Raw genomic sequence first — 12811 nt, 5'->3', positions numbered from 1 at the left:
AGAAAGGCTACTGATAAACACAACATCGATGAATTTCAAATGTATTATGCTACAGAATCAAAAGTCTACATACCATACAATCCCTTTTCTGTAATATTCTAGAAAAGGCAAAAACTGTAGAGTAAAACCTGGTTAGTGACTGCCAGGGATAGGTATGATCAGAGAAGTCCACAACAAAGGAATGACTTTTCTAGGGTGATAGAAATGTTTGAGGTCTTGATTACGGTGGTGTTACACAACTATATGCATCTGTCAAGTCCCAAAGAACTGTACACTCCTATACATTAACCTCAGTAAGCTTACTTTTAAAAAGAAAATTAATCTTGTACACAAAAAATGTAAGTTACCTAGTAATACAGCCTTCAATGAAAGAAAAAAATAATTCCAACCAGTTTGAAGATACATTTCCTAAAGCATCTTTCAACATTTACTAATAAATCATGGTTTAACTATTTGGAACGGAAAGCAATAAACTCACTCTATATCTATGTGAGATAGACTCAAACATGAAATCTACCCTCTGAGACACAGGGAAAAAATTACTTTGAGTTTCATATGCTAAAAAAATTTGTTCCTGATTGACCTATTTGGAAAAACAGCCAAAAACATAATACAGCAGAGGTTTCTGGCAAAGTAATAATAACCTTTTTTCTAAATACCTAAGTATTTTTCTATGAACAATAACTTTATTCACTGATCCCTTTTACTTTTAATGAAAAACCAAAGTTATTAGGACTTTTAAATTTAAGATTTTAGGGTACCCAAGGTAAATAAATTATCATTATCAATTGTGAGATTTAAAAGTACTGTTTTAGCCCCACATACACCTTAAATATGTTCTCTTCATAGTTAGAAGCTGCAGTCAGGATAATGATGAAGATCACACATACAAAACTTTCTACAAGCTCTGCATTGGAAATATACCGTTCTGATTGTAGAAGTAGCACCCAACTTAAGCCAGAATACTGAGGATCTCAACTGTACTGCAGAACTCCCCACAGTAGCCCAAACTACAAATACAAAGGATAAAGGATAAGAAGAAGCAGTAACATCTTAATTAAAAAAAAACTCAAACCACATTTTGTGTAGAATCATGACCTTTTCTTGTATAAATCAACCTGAAATGGAGTAGTCCTCAAATTATGTATGTGTGTCTATGTATGTGTCTGCCTACCACACATAGACTCATCTAATATTTTATAAAGGTGACACCATACTGCAACAGAAAAAGGATCTTTGAGGCACCTGGATGGCTCAGGGGTTAAGCGTCTCCCTTTGGCCCAGGTCGTGATCCTGGGATTGAGTCCTGCATCTGGCTCCCTTCAGGGAATCTATTTCTCCCTCTGCCTCTGTCTCTGCCTTTCTCTATGTATCTCTCTCATGAATAAATAAAATCTTTTAAAAAGCTTTGCAAGAAAACAAGAGTATTTTCATAACCTTGGGGGGGTGAAAATGACTTCTTAAATAGAACACAAAAGTGCAAACCATAAGTTTTTATCTTAATAAATTGAGCAACATTAAAATTAACAACTTTTGTTCATCAAAAGATACCAATAAGACAGGGGAAAGGAAAGCCAGAGTGAAAGAGAAATTTGCAATACATATATCAGTATGTAAACCACTCAAGAACCCAATGGATATATAAATGATGAAATACTCATCTAATGGAAAACAATACATATAAATATAATGGAAAACTATGTAAGAATGAATAAACTATCACCACATAGAACATGGATAAATCTCACAAACATAATGCTGAACCAAAAAGATATTGTATGATTTATACAAAGTTGGAAAGGAGACAAAATGAATTTATGGTATTAAAACTCAAGATAGTAGCCACTTTGCCAGTTGATCCTAGGGGCTAGAAATAGGCACAAAGTGGTTCTGATAATGAGGTTCTAATAATGTTCCATTTCTTGATCTAGACACTTGTTACAAAAATGTGTGCAGTCCTATAAAGATTCATCAAACTGCATTCTTATAATACTTTTATGTAATAATATTTACTTCAATAAAAATACCAAAAATATAGAGACAATCACAGATTTGGGAGAGATAGATTAGGGAAAGAAGGAAGAATATAAAGAAAAAAATAAGGTATTTGGCTTCCCCAAATATATAGCACAGATTTTTCTCCTTAAAGTTGCCAAGCCAAAGAAAATATAAATTAAGTACTAACCATGAAACCAGGTAGTACCGGCTGAGTAAATTTTGTCTTAAAGGAATACAACAACTGTTTTGAGCTTGCATCATAGAAAGAAAGTTGACCTAAAACGGGAAAAAAAAAGCCTTATTATACAAAAACATTTTATTAAATCTAACACAAAATCATGGGTAAAAGTAGTAACTTAATACATATTTTGGCACTTTTTTTTGGTTACAAATTATACAGACTGGACTCAGAAATTCTCACTAGAAAATTAGTACACATGCTAAGGAAAAGCCAAAATCTAATTTTTTTTCCTGATTTTCAAGATCTCCATAGTGCTTCCATAATCTGGCACTATTCTACTTACTCAACTATAAACTGTTTCTTTACTTTATCATTATTTAACAAATGGTTTTCTTAACTCAGTAAAAACCGGGCTATTTCTTCCCATTCTTGCTATAACCAGCTTCGCTATGCAATTCCTATCTTCATTTAAGGCTTACTCTATCAAACCTTGTCTTCTAACCACTTGAAGCCATACTCATTTCAGTCTCTGAAATCATAATTATCACTGCTTCAGCTTTTAAATTTTTTTTAAGGTTTTACTTACTTATTCATGAGAGACACAGAGAGAGTCAGAGAGAGAGAGAGAGAGAGAGAGAAAGGATAAGCAAGTCCCATGCAAGGAGCCCAATATGGGACTTGATCCCGGGACCCCAGGATCATGCCCTGAGATGAAGGTAGATGCTCAACCACTGAGCCACCCAGGCATCCCACTGCTTCAGCTATTCTAATTTTTAAAATACCCTCACAGTCTTTCAACATGATCATGCAACTAAAATTACTGTCTTTCTAACCACTTAACTATCCAATCTGATGGCCTCCTTACATCTATTACCACTTCTTGAAATTCTATCCCATGACTTCTCCATATCTCTAACCCTGAGGATACCTCCTGTCTCCTTTTCTCCTACTCTGAATGTAGGCACTTGTCCAGGCTCTGTTGTCTCTCTACAATGTTCTCTTAATGACTCAGCTACCACAAAACAAAGAAGAGAAACTATTATTTATGTCTACCATTAAAGCACTGGGTTCTTTATATACATTACCTCAAAACATTAGCCAAACTATGCTCACAAAGTTAGTAAACAGTAGAGCAATCTGTGAGATCTTCAGTAGCCACTCTGTGATGCCGTGTCTAACTTTCAGCTTCAGCTCTAGTCTTCAGAGTTCTACCATTGAATTTCTAAGTATTAGCCAGCTGTGCCACATGGTTGTCCTGATGGCATCTCATCTTTCTCCAGGACTATGTTCCCATGCTTCTGATCACATACCATCCTCTTGACCACACTGGCTGGAATCTCAGTCATTTTCAACTGCTCTTTGTTTACCCTCCAATCCATATTTAGTTATTGAGCCCTGTAACTTCTCCTAGTACTCACTATCAAATCCATTCCTCTTGATTCCATACTGCTCAGGCCCTTGTTAATACTAATCACTGAACCAGAACTTATTAAGAGCTTGCTATGTAAAAAGCACTTGTCAGGCAATAAGAATATAATACTTAATAAATAAATATGGTCCTGCCTACACTGTTTAAAGACTGACTCCTGAAAAGTCTTACCCTATATTTGCAATCTTTTTCATATTTAACCACATACTCTCCAATATTTCTAAAACTAGATTACCATCATATATGACTATAGTTTTCTAAAATGCCCAGAAACTCCTTTCCCTCACTAAAAAAGACAGCCTATCATTATTTGTCAAGGCCCTCAGAATCTGATCCCATCCTACATTAACAACTCTTTCCTGTACCCTATGTTCTGGCTAGCAATTACATTTCTCACTACTATCTTTGAAGAACCATGAAGTATGAGAAAAGAGACAGAAAAGGGTAAGAGCGAGCTATCTTGAGAGTTGAAAAAGAATAAAATGTGTATATATGTCCTGAGGAGAATTATTTATTTGATTCAAAGTGAGTAGGTAAAAAAGAATGCAGCAAAACTAACATATCACTAAAATTAAACCAAGCCAAAGTTAACTTTTTTCTTTTGAGTAACTAGGTTGAAGGCTCAGCAAATTATTTGGACATAATGTTACTTAAAATGACAAAATAGGGTTTTATTAGCTCAAAGTGTCAACTTGGAAAGAAGTATCTAGGGAATTAGTTTTGTTCCCTAACTTAATAGTCACATCTTCAAAATTTTTATATGAATGCCTGGGAGGCTCAGTCGTTTAAGCATCTGACTCTTGATTTTGGCTCAGGTCATGATCTCGGGGTCATGAGACTGAGCGCCATATTGGGTTCTGTGCTGGGCATGGTGCCTGCTTAAGAGTCTCTCCCTCTCTCTCCGTCTGCCCTGCTCATTCATTCTCTCTCAAAAAATATATATATATATTTTGATGATAGTAGTGAAGATACTTATCAAGTACCTAATTCAAAAAGCTTAAGCAAATTTTACAAAAGATAAATCAAGTTACTTTTTAGATGACTTTAACAAAAGTTTTCAAAAAACTTGGCCAACTCTATGACAGTGAAACCGTAAGAGACTCTTAACTATAGAGAAAAAACTGAGGGTTGATAGAGGAGAGGTAGATGGGGGATGGGCTAAAATGGGTGATGAGTATTAAGGAGGGCTCTTGTGATGAGCACGGGGCATTATATGTATGTGATGAATCACTAAATTCTACTCCTGAAATCAGTATCACACTGTATATTAACTACCTAGAATTAAAATAAAAATTTGAAACAAAAGAGAAAAAGAAACTTAAGGACAAATGTAGTATTTTCCTTTTGAGTTTGAACACACTAAACTGCCTAACAGGGATCCCTGGGTGGCGCAGCGGTTTGGCGCCTGCCTTTGGCCCAGGGCACGATCCTGGAGACCCAGGATCGAATCCCACATCAGGCTCCCGGTGCATGGAGCCTGCTTCTCCCTCTGCCTGTGTCTCTGCCTCTCTCTCTCTCTCTCTCTCTCTCTCTCTCTGTGACTATCATAAAAATAAATAAATAAACAAACAAACAAACAAACAAACTGCCTAACACATGGGGGAAAAAAGACAATCTGACTGCAACTCCATGAAAAAGACCTAGTGGATTGTGTGGCTATAAGTTCAATATAGACCAACAGTACTATTAAGTCACATTACTAGAAATTGTGTTGCCAAATCACATGTCCATGATGATCAGAAGTTCCATGTTCTACTTTGAGAATCAATGCTTAAGAAATATGCTGACACAGAAAATAACCACAGCAGCTTATAAAGTTTTGGAAAAATTAAAGGAGTAAGAGGAATAGCTAATGATACAGAGAATGTATAGTCTGGAAAAAGAGCAAGGGAAGAATGTTAGTAGTTTTTTAACAAGTATTATCATAAGAATGTGGATTAGGGAACATAATTCGGTGTTTCTTCAGGTGACAAAATTTAAGGACAGTAATCTCAGAAGTTATTAGAAAACAAGGTGAGTCAATTATCGAAAAACTTTCTACTACTAAGTACTGTCCAACAATGAAATAAGCTTTAAATTTCATATTAAAAAGCTCATCAAGCACAGCAGTGACAACTACCTGCAGAGACAACCATAATAAGTATTTTTTACTGTGTGGCACATGGTTTGGGCAATTTCTAAGGTCTACTCCAACTTGAAAAATCTGACTCCACAACTCTTTATAGGTAATAAAATAAGGTCAGGAAAGAATTAAAATAGAAAAAAATTTTAATGCTTAAGACTAAAACTAAGAAAACCATTCTTTCAGACTTATAAGCATATTACAGATGACTGTTGTTTAAGGCTTCCGGCAAACATCACACACACTTCCAGTCAATTCTAGAGCTGCATATGTTTGTGATCAAATCCTGGTAGGTCAAGACACCATTACCACCATATTAATGGAAGTTGCATATTGACAATTACCAAAGAAAAGTACTAAAATATAAGCAATTATGACAAAAGGACTTATGAGAAAATCAGTAAACTTACCCCCATCAAAATCACAAAATACACCTATTCTCTCAGGAACAGCAACATCCAAGGCTTTGACTTTATTATTATGCTTTGCTGCAAATGTGTTTTGTAGCCAGTTGTTGACATGGATACACCAACTAGTGTTTGTCTTTCCTAATTGGTCAAATTTCCCCAAAGTCTTATATGCTACTCCCACGCTGTAGGATTTACAATCCTTCTGGGCCTTGACCTCCCAGTAATGTTGTCCACTTTCAATAGCAGTGTCTCCTACAAAAGATCAGAAAGGCAAATTTGACTATTACTTCTTCTTTATGAGTTACATAGATTTTTACCTATCTCTTATCCCACAGAATGGCACAAAAAATCTGATTCAGAAAAATAACCATATTAACACAGACAACAAACGCAGAGTATCTGCTATAACTTTACTTGTATATTTCCTATTAAATTTTCTCATTTATAAAAGGTTTTAAAACTTTTATTCCTTATTATCTCTTTAAAAAGATATGCATATACTTAAAATACAAAGTAAAATGAAGTAAAGTTTTAAACAAACCAATAATTAGACAATTTGAAACCTCCCAAAAGTAATCAGGCTTCAAGAGGGAGAAAACTTGGCAAATATTCATTCAATACATAGGCCTCTCCAGCTCAGGAGTGGCCACCAGTGTGACCATGATGCTTTTAATATTAACTGACAAAATGAAGGCTATGTTTATCCTACCCAGCACTGTGTATGACTCCCCAGTAAAACGATCTCTGCTGCCTCTTACTGCTGGTGGCCTGGAGCCTATAGATGTCCGTTTAGGGGATGGTGTGCCACTTCTATATAAGCAGGAAAAAAGGGAAAACAAATATTCTATGTAATAAATGTTTCACAAACCAAAATCACAAATCATAAAAGGAAACTTTGAAAAGATTTTTAATTATTTTATCTGAATTATCATTAAAGAGTTTTCAACTATAAACACTGAAATGTAAGAAGTCATCAACATAAAGCAGGCTGAACACTAGTATCATGCAGACAACAAAGTTGATACAAAGAACACACAGTTGAAATAAGAAACAATGCCAAAATGAGAAAGATGAAAAGGAAAACAAAAGAATGGAAGGGGAAAAAAACCTCAAGAAAAGTAACAGATTATAGAGCTTACATTTCTTGCAGTTAAATTTAAATTTTAAAATGGCAAAAATATGCTTATTCTAATGAAAACTAAATAACCTTTTCATAAGCAGCAGGTATTTTTTTTCTCTGGATCTTCTTAAAAAGAATAGTATATGCCCAAATCCTTACAGAGGATAATATCAAATATTATAAGCATTTCTCCTGCTAAAATGGACAAGAGTCAACCTCTCCTTATATCAAATTACATGATATGATAAATGGGACAGTATGGTGTCTTGCACTAAATCTCAAAAACACAAAATAAATCAAAACCCAAAGACAAAGAGAACACTTCAATTATACTGAATCACTGCATTTAAAAAACAAAAAAATTAGAACTTACCAGTAGTAAAGAAATAAAAGGAAAAGCATGGAGAAAAAACAAACAGATTTAACTATTAAGAGTGGCAGTTTAAATTTCAGAGAAAAGTTAAATAAGGAGGGCTCCTTGATAGCAGCGTTCTAGACTTCCAACCCTAAGAACATTTTTGCAAGCAGTACAACAGCTATTACTATCCTAGGTCAAACATGATCCCTCCCACCTTGTTCCTCTAAAGACAGATACTTTTGCAGCTTAATTGTGCAAATTAAGGTTCTTTGTTTACCTGCACTCAAGATGGTTTTACTAGTTTCTGAAATTCTCTTTGCCACCTAATTCATCTTGTTCACTGTTACCAGATAAACCTAAGTCTGATATTCCTACTTTAAAATCTTCAAGTACTTCCTTATTGCCTATAAAGCTTAGCTTGGCATTTTAGGTTCTTCTATATTTGGTCGCAATCTGCTTTTCTAGCCTTCTCACCGTTAGAGAGCACTATTTAGCTAAATGTAGCAGCTAAAGTGTTCCTTAAACTCAGGCAACCTGCTTCAGTGTCTTTTCTCTTACTTCTCCCTCTCTCAATGCAAGACCAAATGGCATGCATTCTACTTTCTTGAGAACCAGCCTATTATTTCATTAATGAAGATCTTCCAGATTCTACCAGGCTAAATAACTCTTCTGGGAAATCCATCTCCAGGCTAAAATCCTATGTGTAGCTTTTCAGGCCCAACTATAGACAAGAATAAAAGGCTTTTAGTGACAGGCTTGGGAGGGCTGCCTTTCCTATGCCAGACCTGATACTTACCTAATTTATCCCAGTTTCTGAAGGGAGATGCAATCCACCTCCACCCCAACCCAGTGCTCATATGCATATCTGCACTCCTAGCTTAGGCACTTCCATTCAGAGATTCCCTTATGAGACCTTTTCAGGCCCTCTTTGGAGACCTCCTTAAAGGGAGCAAGGATGATGTATGCAATCTGAAGACACTCTCTCCACTCCATCTCAATACTTTCCCACTTCTAACCCTTCCTCTTCTCTCTTCTTCTTGGCCTCAGGTCCATAAAAGAACAGGAACAGCATTCTGTTTGAGACTCTCTTGGCAGTGAGATGATCCTCCAGATAACCATCATTTGCAATCTGCTTTGATTTACCTGACCCTCACCCAATGCCATTATGTTAGGGAAAATGGAACAGTGAGGAGAGCTAGCACCCTTTCCTTTGTGGCCTCTTGCTTATACTATCACGTAAGTGAATAAAGGCTTGATTGTTACTTTCAGTTCGGCTCAATGTCCTAACTGACCACTTTAAAACCTGGCAGCTCAGGACATCTTTCTTCCTCAAAATTCTTTATTCATGCTTACCATTACATGTAATCTTTACCTTGTATTTCTTTTTTTTTTAAAGATTTTATTTATTATTTATTCATGATAGAGAGAGACAGGCAGAAGGAGAAGCAGGCTCCATGCAGGGAGCCCGACGTGGGACTCGATGCCGGGACTCCAGGATTGCACCCTGGGCTGAAGGCAGGCGCCAAACCGCTGAGCCACCCAGGGATCCCCTTTACCTTGTATTATCATTAGTTGTATATAGATATATAACCCATATACATAAGCTAAGGCAAATTTCTTAAAGGCAGGAATAGTGTTAATCTCTACAAACCCCACCACATCTAGCTAACACCTTACATTGACCAAGTATTTATAGAAAGAATAAATGGATATAACATTCCAGAAGTACCCTACACATAAAGTATCCTTAAAAGGGAAGGAGAAAGAGAAGTAATATGATCTGAACTGCTTAAATAGAAGCAGTCTAAAAATCTCCAAGTGACCAAATGAAACTTCATATATTCTATTAAGTCCAGCAACATTTTGTAATTTATAATATGCTAACTCAAAGTCACTTTCACTAATAATGAGCAAACAAACTAGAAAAAAGATAATTTTGAAAAGGGAATACATTCTGGTTTCTGGTAAAGATGTGGTATCTTCAAATTAGCACATTATTAATCATGCAATTTGAATTGATTCATCTTTCTGAGCACCGTCCTAGTAATTTCAATAATGACCTTTACTTTTTATCCTTAATGCTTTTGAAACTGTATTATTATCATACAATATAAGAACACTTCAAACCTGCTTCGTGTCAAGTACAAATAAAAACAAAGCTGTAATGTTAGATATACTGAATACAGCACAAGAAAGATGCCAGTTACAAGTAAATGCAGAAAAAAATGAGATGAGGGAAAATAACTCAACAAAGACTTTAAAGCAGAGCTTATTGTTTTGTTACCATATACAACATAATCCAAACAGTATGCAGCATACTATAATGCTGTAAATTCAAAACATAAGCTACCAATACAGACAGTCTACAGAGAGCAGTATTTTAGCTTATGAAAGCTGCTGCAATGGCTTCTGCTTATCGGTTAAAAGAAAAATTAAAGTTATTCAGCGAAGCTAGGTATACTAAGTCCTAGAACCAGACAGACATAGATCATCACCTTGTATGTTTCTTCAGTGAAGTAACATGGACACTGTTAGATAAAAATAGGCAACTGTTAAGAGACTGCTTTACAACTTAAATTTAACAGCTTATAATAAAATTAGATCAAAAGCCTGTTGAGAAAAATTCTTTTGATTCACTGTTGTAACTCACAGTGATATTGCTTTATTTCAGTTTGAGCAAAATTTTCCTCTGTTAAAAAAGAGGCCCCCATACTTCAAAGACTGTCTAAAAAAGTCTGACAACAACAAAAGGTCCCAAGCCTTCCTTCCTCTTTAGTTCATAAGGTTGCTGATCAGGGACAAGACAATGGGACTGTACATGCTAAAAGTTGCCATTTAATGCAGACTTCAGGTAAGATTGGTGATCTAAAATTCAGGAACTTCTTTCTTAATCAGTTCAAGTTGCTGTAGATATAACTTTAAAGAAATGGAATACTGAAATAAAAATGTGTAAAACGAGGATTAGGAAAGAAAAAGTAATGAAAAATTTATAACAAATTCAAGTACTGATAAACAGTATTATATTCCTCTGTGTTACTAGCCTATCACAAATCATACTGATGTATAGAGGAAGAATTTCATAAGTCACTGTCAAATAAGAATCAACACACAAGCATGTGTCCACATAACAGATCTAATGAAATGACTTACCTGCCTTTATTCTCTTTCCCTTTCATTTTGTTTTCTTGACCTTTTCCTCCAGTAGGATCCCACTCTACACAGGTATCTTCAACTCTCAGGTTCAAATGGGATGAGGAGTTATCCAAACTGAAGTTTAATGCTGTCCAAAAAAATAGTTCACTTTTTAAAAATATATAGAAAATATCCACAGCACAACCATCATAACATTATTTTCCTTCTTAATTTATTCAGCACTGTACAAAGAGAATAAAGTTCAAATTTCTATTAGCAATAATCGCGCCTTGGATAAACCTCATTGGCTACGATACTGCCACTGCGCAAAGCTAAAGTTCAAATTTCTAATGCTGGAATGCCTGGGTGGCTCAGCGGTTGAGCCCCTGCCTTCGGCCCAGGGCCTGATGCTGGAGTCCTAAGATCGAGTTCCACATCAGGCTTCCTTGCATGGAGACTGCTTCTCCCTCTGCCTGTGTCTCTGCCTCTCTCTGGGTCTCTCATGAATAAATAAATAAAATCTTTTTTAAAAATTCCTAATGCTAGCATTTAAAGTTTCCAAAGATAAGGCTGTAATTAACTAACTCCTACTTTATTTCCCATTATTGTTCTCTATATATCCTGCAACCCCAACCAAACACAATGTACTTGTATGGCCTCTGGTGTTACTGCTATTCCCTCTCCTGGAAGTTCCATCAGCACATAATAATCTCAACTTTCTGTTATTAGAATATCAGTGGACTATCAGTTGATTGTTATGACTAAATAGGAAGAGGAGCTGGTAGACTTGAGGATGTGGGAAAAAAGTGATGTAGAAAATTATACAGTCTGGCACACACATATTTTCTCTGAGGCTCTAATACTTAATGGTTTCATATTTAAACTCTCAGTAGTTTTGAATTAAAAAGCACAGATAAACAGCCTATGACAGGAGAAGCAAGGAAACTGGCCCACCTAATAGAGATAGATGTATTACCTTCTCTCTTTGGAAACTGAACGTAAATCATTAAAATGTATTTATTAAGCTGAATAATGCAGAATTCCTCAGATACTCCAATGCAATTCCCAGAATCTCTGCCTTACACAAGGCATCATCTACTATATATTTACTAACGAATCTGCTTCTGTTAGCTGTATTTTCCTGCAAAAGTTCAAATTTCTGGTAATTACTCATTGAAGTGATATTCCTTTATAACTCCATTTTACTTAAGGATATTACTTGATTTAGCCAAAGCTTCAATGTTTCTATGAAGTATGCATCATCAAACAAGATATTCATATACAGCGCCTAATGTTTACCTAGTAGATTAAAAAAATTTTTCCTTCACTGTTCTATAAAGAGCACTTTAATTTCAGCTATGGATCTGATCCATTGTTCATTGTCTATTTATAAAATAACTTCCTAAGTACAAATCTACTGAACATACTGCTTCTAGGAAATATCATACAAGTAAGTTATTAGCTTTTCAAAATCTGCATGTAAACAGAAATGAAATTACAAAAAGAATATAGTTTTCCAGTATAAATGGTAACAAAATTCCTTACTAAAGGTTACTAAATAGGCACTTAATAAGGTGCCTAAAAGGTTACTAAATAGGCACTTGATAAGCAGGTTACTAAAAAATTAGGATTAAGCAAATCTGACACCCTGCACTATCAAGAATGAGCTGCCTTAAGAAAACTGAACCACTTGGCTGGTTCAGTCAGGAGAGCATGCACTCTTGATCTCAGGGTGGTGAGTTTGAGCCCCACATTGGTTGTAGATATTAATAAAAACTAAAAAAAAGTCCATAAACTTAAAAAAAAACAAGAGTTAATTAACCCCTATATTAGCTAGTAGCTAATAATATGTTAGGGTATCTACATTCTGGAGAGAAAAAAAAAGTACATTTAAGTCTAAGGTGCCATCAATTCTCAGGTGCTTGTTAAAATTCTAAGACTGTTCAAAAAAACAGGCAAGAAAAAATCCTAAGGCTGTTCCCAAATATTTAATATGATGGAGAAGGACAGAGTCATAAGTGGCAAAAAAAAAAAAAAAAAAAAAGGTGTCACCTTCACGTC

At 35.3% G+C, this 12811-nt stretch overlaps 1 protein-coding gene, 1 long non-coding RNA gene and 1 pseudogene across 11 annotated transcripts in view; 1 reads left to right on the top strand and 2 right to left on the bottom strand.

Moving 5' to 3' along the window:
- Positions 1 to 12811, top strand: part of LOC144322590 (uncharacterized) — a 70999-nt gene that overhangs the window by 2117 nt on the left and 56071 nt on the right. The gene's annotated exons all lie outside the window — the stretch shown is intronic.
- The window catches only part of FSD1L (fibronectin type III and SPRY domain containing 1 like), a 72666-nt gene that overhangs the window by 8341 nt on the left and 51514 nt on the right, over positions 1 to 12811 (bottom strand). For 6 of the 10 annotated variants that reach the window (XR_013388205.1, XM_077912777.1, XM_077912779.1 and 3 more), the window contains exons 9-13: positions 10769 to 10898; positions 10114 to 10146; positions 6850 to 6950; positions 6141 to 6392; positions 2186 to 2274 (exon numbers count right to left, since the gene is read on the bottom strand). Coding sequence is in view for 9 of the 10 variants with exons in the window: in XM_077912777.1 (XP_077768903.1) it covers positions 2186 to 2274; positions 6141 to 6392; positions 6850 to 6950; positions 10114 to 10146; positions 10769 to 10898 (605 nt within the window). In the remaining variant the exon portion in view is untranslated. The remainder of the gene's footprint in view (positions 1 to 2185; positions 2275 to 6140; positions 6393 to 6849; positions 6951 to 10113; positions 10147 to 10768; positions 10899 to 12811) is intronic. The other 4 variants (XM_077912782.1, XM_077912780.1, XM_077912783.1 and 1 more) reach the window with 2 other exon arrangements.
- On the bottom strand, positions 10919 to 11084 carry LOC144322871 (U4 spliceosomal RNA; annotated as a pseudogene).

This window comes from Canis aureus, chromosome 10 (genome assembly GCF_053574225.1).
Source record: "Canis aureus isolate CA01 chromosome 10, VMU_Caureus_v.1.0, whole genome shotgun sequence".
Taxonomy (NCBI): domain Eukaryota; kingdom Metazoa; phylum Chordata; class Mammalia; order Carnivora; family Canidae; genus Canis; species Canis aureus.
Note: the sequence above shows the minus strand (reverse complement) of the source record. Positions and strands in the feature narration are given on the sequence as shown.